The sequence below is a fragment of the Patiria miniata genome, unplaced genomic scaffold, assembly GCF_015706575.1.
Source record: "Patiria miniata isolate m_02_andy unplaced genomic scaffold, ASM1570657v1 HiC_scaffold_1, whole genome shotgun sequence".
Classification (NCBI taxonomy): Eukaryota; Metazoa; Echinodermata; class Asteroidea; order Valvatida; family Asterinidae; genus Patiria; species Patiria miniata.
This window is the reverse complement of record NW_024037047.1, coordinates 16494431-16504482: the sequence shown is the minus strand read 5'-3', so window position 1 is coordinate 16504482 and position 10052 is coordinate 16494431. Positions and strand designations below refer to the sequence as shown.

The window sequence follows — 10052 nt, the reverse complement described above, 5'->3', positions numbered from 1 at the left end:
AGCGCAACGAAATCGTCAAGGAAGGTAGATATTAAAATCGAAACTAAATTAAGGCTCGTTCTCGGCGTCTTTGAAATGATGCAAACCAGACATAACGCTTTATCTATTTTTGGCAAAAAAAAAAAAAAAAAATCGCGGTCAAATCAATACAGAACGCCATGACGAGAAATGGAGTGTCGTGACGATATGGAAATGTTTAAAGCAGTAAAAACGAAAAGGAGTTTAGTCTGAAGCGAATTTCTGTTTTTAAAACAGCGTGAAGATTGTACAAAATTTATTATTATATCGCAAAGCTTCTCACAAAGGGTAACGTTTTTAGATTAACAGAGTTGTAATAAGTTTGAGTTTAAAAACCAATTCATAAATACCTAAGTTCCTACCTTGAATGACATCACGGTTTTGCTCATTAAAATGGAAATCAGTATCATCATAACATCCATGAAACGTGGCAATATGACGATTGAAAATATTGTTACAGGATTGCATAAAAATATTCGATGACATGGCCACTAAATCGACGGTCTGTAATAGGCACACCAAGAGAGTCAGATGACACAACGGACTTGCTGCGAAGATGATTGTTTCTCAAGATGATTAATTCCCATCTGATTTTAATGATTTTTTTCCAGATCGACAGGTCCTCATTCACCAAAATCGAATTACAGTGAAAATGCATCGAATTTGCTGCTGAATTTGGGTTTCTTTATATTTTAGAAATGTAATCAAATTAACCAAAGCAACAAACCAACATTTCAATTTATTTTGTACAGCATTTACATGTAAAAGTAATCAACACAATACAACACAACCACCTTAACCCGTCACATTAAATTATATAAACACATTTAACAAAACAGCACAATAAATTCCTTTTTCTTCCATTATTTCTCTAATAACCACTTTTACAAACCTAAATAAAACCAAAAATAACCGTCCTCCACTTACATGTACATGTATATTGACAAAGCTAATAAGCTGAATTAGATTTTTTTTTCACCTTTCTGGCCGATAGGTTTTGTACACGTTTTCTTTCTACAAGCCACTTTTTGGGAACTTTCTAGACAATCAACTTAAACTTTGCTCTCAGCTTCGGAGTCTGAGCTGCTGAAAGCAGCTTCTGGATTAATTAACGTAGCCTACACTGAAGTCGCAGATATTACATAATGTGCTCCTCACTTCAATAACCACAGGGACTGTAATAAAGTCTGGCCTGATAGGAAAGCGTGGCCAATTAAAGATGACAATGAAACTCGCTGCAATGAGTTACAATGCAGCGAGCAACCATTCATCTGAAATTGGCAGATATTAAAATACTTCTATATTAGGACTCTACGAATAGTCCTCGTATTTAGACAACGCAAAGCCATTAAGACCTATCCACGTTCAGAAATCGACATGACGCAGTGCTGCAGCATCTCACAGCGTTCGCCTCTTCGTGCAATAGGTATAAAATCCCAATAAACAACCAATTGCAGTCAGTACAGTCATGGAAAAGGAGAAATTTGATATACTGGTTTACCACATCAGGACTGTACTGAAGTTGTGGGTCTCTAAGCTTTATTGATATTTTAAAAGCTAAGCTGCTACATATTAGTTTGAGGTACTATTGTACATCCATTCAAATGTATACTTGAAGTAAAGTAATGCACATATACGTTCGTTAGTACACAACTATTTAACCTGATGAATATTGAAACTAGGCTTAACTTGTACAGCATAATAAACCAATGCCGCGATTCCGATACGCTCACATATACAGCAGGAATAATACCTCAGATGTCAACAAATAATGTAATTTAGATGAATAAATTTTGTTAAGAGTATTTTGTTTATTGTACATGTACTATAGACTTTTTTTGGAAAGTATTATTTATTACTTAATAAGCAGCATAACGTCACAACAAATCTTAAACGACTTTCTCTCTTCTAGAAAGTTACTACACCTTTCAAAAACACAAATCGTATAGGTAATACGATTTGTGTTTTTGAAAGGTGTAGTAACTGAAAGGTGTTCTAGAAGTCTAAGTGTCTTTTCTTTTTCAGTGAAAATGCTATATCGGTAAGGTTCATGATTTTTCATACCGCATCACGTTCACAAAACGAATTCGACTACATCATTTTTGACAGCTAGACTTAAAACGGTTTGCACTGCGATTCCTAATCATTCATACCTTCACTAAACATGTGAACAGATTGTCCGAATTCCACAAACAAAAGGACAATTTAAATACAGTTCCAAACGGTTTAGTTACTGAACAGAACGAGAAGGCTATAACTTGATTATTTTCTAAACTTATACATATACAAACTTTGCAGATTTTAAAAATAATTTTGTATGTTCTTTTGCTATATTACAACTGTTTTTGAAAGGTTCTGTTGGAAAAATTACTCCAGTCGGTTCAAACTAGGAACTGACTCAATGCTATTTATTCAATCGAATACCATTAAATCGAATAGGTCAGGTTTCCACTGGGACATTGCTTTTCCAATTTAACTTAATTAATTTAATTGTCCGGCCTCTCGTGTTAAATGCTACAAGTGAATGAATTTAGACGACAACCAAGCAACTCCAATCGCAAAGCAGCAACAGTTTCCCAGTCTGTAGGCTTGATGCGCACTACCGTCGCCACCACACTCTCATCAAACAGGTTAGTTACTGGGGTGTTGCCAGTAGCGTTAGTGTTACCAATGAATACCTGACATGTAAACAATATATCCGGCTTAGTTAACTCTGTACCACATGAATACTTTTTCATTCAAATATTGCGTGATGTTGCAAAGTTTGATTATTACTTCTAGGAGAAAATAATTGGTGTTAAGCGCAAATTGAATTTGAGAGAGCAAATGGCATGGTTTCGTAATAAAATATTTGTTTTAATTCCACAGCTTTAACAGGGCCCATGCATTTCATTACTTTCAAACTGACGGAAAAGTATGCAATTCACTTTAATATGCCATAATATGTTTTAAACTGAACGCAGTGCTCATGACATTACGTGCCTCCTTGTATATTTCGTTTCTGTTTTTTAGGGATAAGATCTTGAAAAACAAATACCTTAAAAACGATAAGCTTGAAAGAAAACTAACTAATGTGGGACAGCTTTGCAGAAGTAAAATATCGTAAATCTGGATTTCAAAATCTTTAGAAAGCATAAAACGGGGATAATTACGTATTCACCTTGATGTCTCCGTTTCCATCTTTCACGTGTTCACGGACAGATGAAGGCTGCTTCTGATACGCAACCTGGTAGTGCGTCACATAGTCAGTGTACTTGGAGTAGCCTTGCGTGATGACCCCACACACCACTGTGCTGTCAATGAGGTCCACCTCGATCCAAGGATTTGTATCTTCCCTGTACAACGAGAGAAAACACAACGGAATGAATGAAATCACTTTGCTCAACAAACACACCCAGTCGTAAGTGGAGGAAAGGTCTAATTTCATCCTCGACACATCACTAGCGGAGAAAATTGCTTCCTGTATTCTGATTCGATCCAGTAGATGCAGTTTATGGATTTTTATATTGTACTTTCACGAGATGGATTATTTTCGTCGGGGTGATGGAAACTCAACATTTGGTTTTGCCCTTCACCGACGTATTTTGAAAACACTGTACAGGGTGTTTCAATAAAAAGGAAACCCAACTTTGAAGAACCAGTATGAACAGACTAAATGTTTACTGGCAATAAAACATCTGAAAGCGTAATCTCTATGCTTTTCAATGATACCTTGTCTACATTTCCAGGGTCGTGCATCACTGAGCGCCACTGTCATGAGATATTGATGCAAAATTTCACTTGGTTCACTTACACGTCAAACACAATATGTATGGCGTGCATGAGAATAAGTATTCAAGAAGAAGACACGAGTGCATAAAAAAACCCGAAAAACCCAAGTCGGGTAGGTTACGAATTATTGTCAGCGCGTCTCCGCGTATTTTCACTGGGCGTGGACGTGCTCTCGACATAATTGATTCGGATGCAGCCTGGGAATTCGGAAAACTGTTGCAACCTGACGCCGTTCCACGATTGTGTACAAAGTCTATGGAGAGTCAAGCCATTTTTACTTAACAAAAATGGAAATATTTCTCAGTCCCGGATTCATGTCTTATCATCAATTTCGCAATAAATGACCTTCATTGAGATGATATATGAAGGAAAAAGTGGCGTTAGGTAGCAACATTCCCCCCTGCCGGAAAAGCAAAAAACGGAAGAAAAAAAAAGAGAGAAAAAAAGAAGACAAAAGAGGTGAGAAGTCATATTGATGTAAATTTAAAGGGGGGGGGGCCAAAATGTCCCTTCCCCCCTTTAAATTTGATAAATCGAGAATATGTCGAGAAAAACAGGATTTTTTGACAAATATGTTTTGCCCCCCTATAGAAAAAAATACTGGCGACGCCAATGTTTCCAGCTCTTGTACGAAACTTTACCCGAAACCGTTCATTTATTTAGCTCCAATGCGCATGTCTGTCATTACGCGAGGAGTCAGGCGCGAGTAAGCTGGGGGAAGTAATGGAGCGCACTTATTGTGAATTATTACGTCCAAATTCATCCTCCTGAAAAAAAAAATCCTCTCTTTTCGTTTTGGTAATCAGATTTAGTGTGATATTGTTTGTTAGTTGAATAAGATTATAACATTACAACTTTGAAGATATCTTGTGTTTTTCCATATCACGCATGTCACAGTGGATTTGTTTTGTTCGTTTGTATCCCGAATACCGCAAAAACGAAACCTAACACTCTGATAAAACGAAGTCAGGCACTAGACAGTTCCGTAACTTATAATGTTCACGAGTTTTGAAAATGTTACTAATTAATCCGGTAAGAGGAGAGCAACTAGTTGAAATGAACGCATACTGCTCGACGGCGTGGGGACGAGGTCGCATTATGTGATCGTCAAATTCAAAGCGCATTCACTGTATCACTGTATCATGCCATAAGGCGAATGCATTGTGCAAGGTATATTGTAAGTTCGAAGCATCTGCCCCATGATGACGGATTATTTAAAAATAGATGGAGCAATAAATCGCCATTGAAGGCGTTTACGTATAGTGCGCTCAGAATGATCTTATCTTATCTTTGTTTATCGTATAACTTATGTGATAAGGCGGCCGATGTACATTGGTGGCATTAGTAAACCTTTTGTGCATGCAGTGTTTCCCTGCATTCTTCCGTGCATTTTATGGAATGCACTGAGATGCAAGTGATTGTTTAATCCCTACCATTGGGCCATCCATGCACCGTTATCGTTCAGCCGACCCTCCCTGGCTGGAAAATTGCTTTGATGGCTTGACGATGTGATGTGGTCATCAGTGACGGTACCGTTTTCAAGTCCGAGGGGCTCTGGGCTCGAGCACTCGTCTATATTGCAAAACAGGACACAAATGAAAAAAACAACAAAACATATTTTGGCTTCATTTATCGCCAAGAACTCTTGGTAAACACAAATCAGCACACAACACAACATTTCTTCTAAGACTCGGATATACTAGGTTTGGACTTGACAATGTCGAAATTCATATTGAAAACTACATTTTAAAAAGTCTAAAAATGTATTTTAAAAAATCAGTTGATGACGTTATCAAGACGTCATTTTGAAATATGCCAAACGTAGTACACACAAAGACCAGATACTAAATATATACATTGACAGTTGACGTCACGGTGACGTCATCACGGATCATTTGACGTCATCTTAAAGGTGCATTTTTAACAATGTTCTGTGTGTCATAAATCTTTGGGCGACTTACTAACTGAGGTGTGTTTCTTCGTTCCCGGGCATCGGTCCCGTATCTCTTGCATGACTTGCTTCATCCAGTCATCCGGATTATCAGGATCAGGTTCCGGTGGGGGACCGAAGTAACACACCCTCGCCTTGGTCTCCACACCGACCACGAACACTTTGGAATAAAACCAATAACGGTTTATGTATTAGGAAGAAGGTTTTTGGGTACCACATAGATAAATCCCTTTTGTGACGAAGTGTCGGCTCTCAAAATGGCCGATGGTGATAATAGGGTCTGATTTTTTAATCACAATTATCTCAAATTGATAAACGAAAATAAAAGTAGGCCTACATGTAGTTACCTGTGTGTTGAATTATGTGTGCTTACGCAATTGTCACTAACCTCAACTATGAAAGACACATGTTTCATTTCAATCTAGTGCGACTTGACGTTTTTAACCAGCTGTTCAATTAAAACAAAATTCCTTGTGTTTCTGTTTTGCAGAACAGTTCAGGTTTAGTGTGAAGTCAAGCTCACCTATCATTGCTGATACCATCAGAATCCAAGCTCCTGCTCCGTCCATTCTGAGGGATACAATGAACGACAATCCATACGGTTGACTGTATACCACTGGTATACAAACCAAACCAGCACGCCTCAGCAGGTACGTAGACCACCATCATTGCCAACCAATCACGAACGAGCACGCATCTTGCATGCATCCAAACCTTTGTGATTGGCTAGGGGTTTCTTTGAGGGAGATGCTTTACGTACGCCAGAGAAGTTGTGGTGGCATTTGTTAATTGCAGGTTCATTAATTATAAACACTCTTTTTAAATATACGACAACCTTGACCAATCGCGTAAATAACAGAACATCAATAAGACACCACAACTAGCAATTACTCATTTCTTGGTAAAAATGCAAGCGTAAACAATATATGGACAATGAATCTTTTGAAAATTGTCTGAAGCGCAACGAAGTCACGGAGGAAGGTAGATATTAAAAACTCAATTGGGACGACTGGTTATCGGCGTCTTTGAAATGACGCGAAGCAGACGTAATGCTTTTGAAGACCTATATTATAATTTTTGCAAAATAACTGAACAACACAACCCAAAACGTGGTCAAATCAATACAGAATGCCACGACGAGAAATGGAGTGTAGTGAAGATATGGAAACGTTTAAAGCAGTGAATACAAAAACCAATTTGGTCAGACGGTCTGTAATAGTCACAAAACAGCAAAAGTCAAATGGTGCACTGAACTTGTTTGTTTGCTAGGTGATAATTATTTCTGAGATGATCAATATCCAGATGAATATTTTCCAGATCGCCAGGTCCTCATTCAGCAAAATCGAATTAAAAATCAAAGGAATCGATTTCGCTTTGAATTTGGTTATCTTTATATTTTTTGGAATTTAATCAAATGACCAAAGCAACAAACCAACATTCATATCGATTATGTACAACATTTACACGTAAACGTACAATATTTTCCCATGATCAACACTAGTTTCTTAAGCAATCATCTTTAAAACTATAAACAGATTTGACAAAACCACACAATAGATTACTTCTTTTCGTGTAATAACAATTTTAACGACCTCCAATGTAAATAAAACCAAAATTAACCGTCCTCCACGTACATGTACGTATGTTGGCAGAGCTAATTAGCTGTTTCGGCAAATCAGCTGAAACTTTCGTTAAGATTTTTCTTTGCTTTTGTTTTCTTTTACAAAGCTGTTCCAAACTTGGAGACAGCTTTTGCTTTTGTTAAGATTGTTCCCTTGTCTTTTTTCTTTTTTTGCACTTTTCCCCAAAGGTTTTGTACACGTTTTCATTCTACAAGCCCATAGTTAATAACCATTATCTGGGATGCATTTCGGACATTTACAGTCTTATAAGAACATAACTATTAAATATACCGATTGATCTGAATTTGGAAGGTATATAGACAGGGAAGGTGTTATAGATTAATTGATATGACGTCATGATGACCTATATACGGTAGCAAATTAACGATGTCTCAGCTGCTTAAAGCGCTTTCTGGTTTAACTCAGCGCTCCTTTAATTGAACGTAGCCTTCACCGACATCGTAGATGATAAAGAATCGATACGATACGGTGCAGCACCGCACGCAGTATATGCTTCTCACTTCAATAACCACAGGGACTGCAATAAAGCCTGGCCTAGATAGGAAAGCGCGATTGATTATGGATAACAATGAATCTATGGAAATAGTCTGCAGCGAGCAACTATTCATTGAAAATTGGCTGATATTAAAATACTTCGATATTAAGACTCTACGTAGTCCTCGTCTATGAAATGACGCGAAGCCATGCGATTGTAAATTCTTTTCAACATCATAACATATCCTCGCAATTCTCCATGCACAGGAAGCGACATGACGCGGTATACTACACTGCTTCACAACGTGTGCCTCTTCATGCAAAATCCATTGAATACCTATCAACAACCAAATGCAGTCTAGACACGAAAAAGAAGACATTTTCATGTTGTTGTTTAGCACATCAAAACTGTACTTAATTTTTTGGTGTCTAAGCTTTATTTTTATCTAAAAATCTAGGCTCCTACATATTTGTTTGGTGTAATATTTCTACATCAATTCAACCGTTCAGTTCAGTAAAGTAATACACGTATACATTCTATATTACACGACTATTACCTGATTAATACAAGGCAGTTATATGAACGTATCATAGTAACAGTTTTCCTCTGAAAGATAAAGATATGCTCTGAAATAATGAACAGTTGACTAGTCAAGAAATTGCAGTGTAATAAAATTCTCTTGATTTTCTTAATCATTGGTATCGTACCTTATCTTGCGTAATGAACTAATGCCGCGATTCAGAAACGCTCAGATATAAACCAAAAATAACACCAACAATATGTTACAAAATCTCGTCACCGTTTTCACGAAGAGCCACATATGTCCAAAATTACATTTTTTTTCGATTTTGATTTTTTTCAATATTTCGCATTAAAACAATGTACTTAACCATTTTGACATGTTTCTGTAAGCAAAACATCATTAATTTCTAAGTTACATTAATGTTGCAAGGGGCAGAAATCTCGATAACTGCATTTTGCGTTTTCACGAAGAGCCACATACATTTTGGCCCTTTGAACGCGTACAAAACCCATTGCACGGAAAAACGTAAAAGTAGGTCAAATGAGATTTGCTTTTTCACGAAGAGCCACATATCTTTGTTACATTTTCAGGCGCGCGCGCGTACTCACGCGCGCCTATGGAAATACACGTCGAACAGAAAGGGCCAATATGTCGGAAACGTGAATTTGCGTTTTCACGAAGAGCCACATATCTTTACTAATTAATTTCCACGAATTAACTGCTTTATTAAGTCTTATTACCGGGTTTATGTAAAACTTCAGCTCACGTAGAATCGTGTGATGGTTTCCTTGCTGCACAAAGTTGTTGCAAAGTAGTATTTCTTGCAGTTTTAAAATATGAGAAACTTCTTTTGTGATTATCTCGAAAACACTTTACTTCAAAATCAACATAATATATATAGTATGTGGCTGTTCGTGAAAACGGTGACGATCTGGTTAATTATATTGCAGTAAAAATAAAGTATAGAAACCTTAAATAATAGACTTTATTATAGCTGTTTTCAGTAGTAAGTAAGCAACACACAATCACATCACATCTTAAACGATTTTATTTATTACTTATACGATTTGTGTTTCATGTACTTAAAATGTGATGTAGCAACTTCCTAAAAGAAAAGAACTCTAAATGTCTTTTCATCATCAGTGAAAAGGCTTTTTTGGATTTCACATCTCCTATCGACTGTAACATTTATTGACAGCTGCGTTCAAAGGATTTCAAGCGGGATTTATAATATTTATCCACTAATCAAAGTTTAAACATACATGTATACTGTCCAAATACAACACCAAAGAGGACAATTTAACTGTAGTTCCAGAAAGTCTAGTTACTAAAAATAACCAAGAATACTAGTTTGTTCAACTGAATTATATTTTAAACAGAATTAAACAGTTAATTTCAAAAGTGAGAAACGGAAATTGATCAAGCCAAAATTCTTTATAGACCTTTATCTAAACCTATACATATATATTAACTTTACCATAAATATTCATTCCAGCTGAAAAATTTAATTACTTTTTTTCCATGTTTGTTGTGCCATTATTAACAAAGTTAATTTGATTAGATGCTGTTTGAAACATCATCCCACCTGATTCAAACTATAGGAACAATATGGATTGAAGTGAAATCATTAAATCGAATCGATCGAGTATCCACTAGAGATTGCTTTGCAAG

The 10052-nt window shown here is 36.6% G+C and overlaps 1 protein-coding gene across 1 annotated transcript; it reads right to left on the bottom strand.

Annotated features, from left to right (window-relative positions):
* Positions 1–2525: 2525 nt before the first annotated feature.
* On the bottom strand, positions 2526–5881 carry LOC119731013 (retinoschisin-like). Its single transcript, XM_038204071.1, has 4 exons — positions 5729–5881; positions 5223–5372; positions 3179–3353; positions 2526–2696 (listed from the first exon to the last, which is right to left on the bottom strand). The coding sequence occupies exons 1-4, from the start codon at positions 5812–5814 to the stop codon at positions 2526–2528; spliced, it is 582 nt and encodes a 193-aa protein (XP_038059999.1). The 5' UTR covers positions 5815–5881.
* Positions 5882–10052: the final 4171 nt, after the last annotated feature.

What these genes read in the sequence shown, in the direction of transcription:
- LOC119731013 (XM_038204071.1), bottom strand. Translation starts at nt 5,814, where the DNA reads ATGAAGCAAGTCATGCAAGAGATACGGGACCGATGCCCGGGAACGAAG. An exon ending in AAGTCGCCCAAAGATTTATG is followed by an intron (nt 5,373 to 5,728) that starts ACACACAGAACA and finishes TTGTGTCCTGTT; the next exon opens with TTGCAATATAGACGAGTGCT. An exon ending in GGTGCATGGATGGCCCAATG is followed by an intron (nt 3,354 to 5,222) that starts GTAGGGATTAAA and finishes CTCGTTGTACAG; the next exon opens with GGAAGATACAAATCCTTGGA.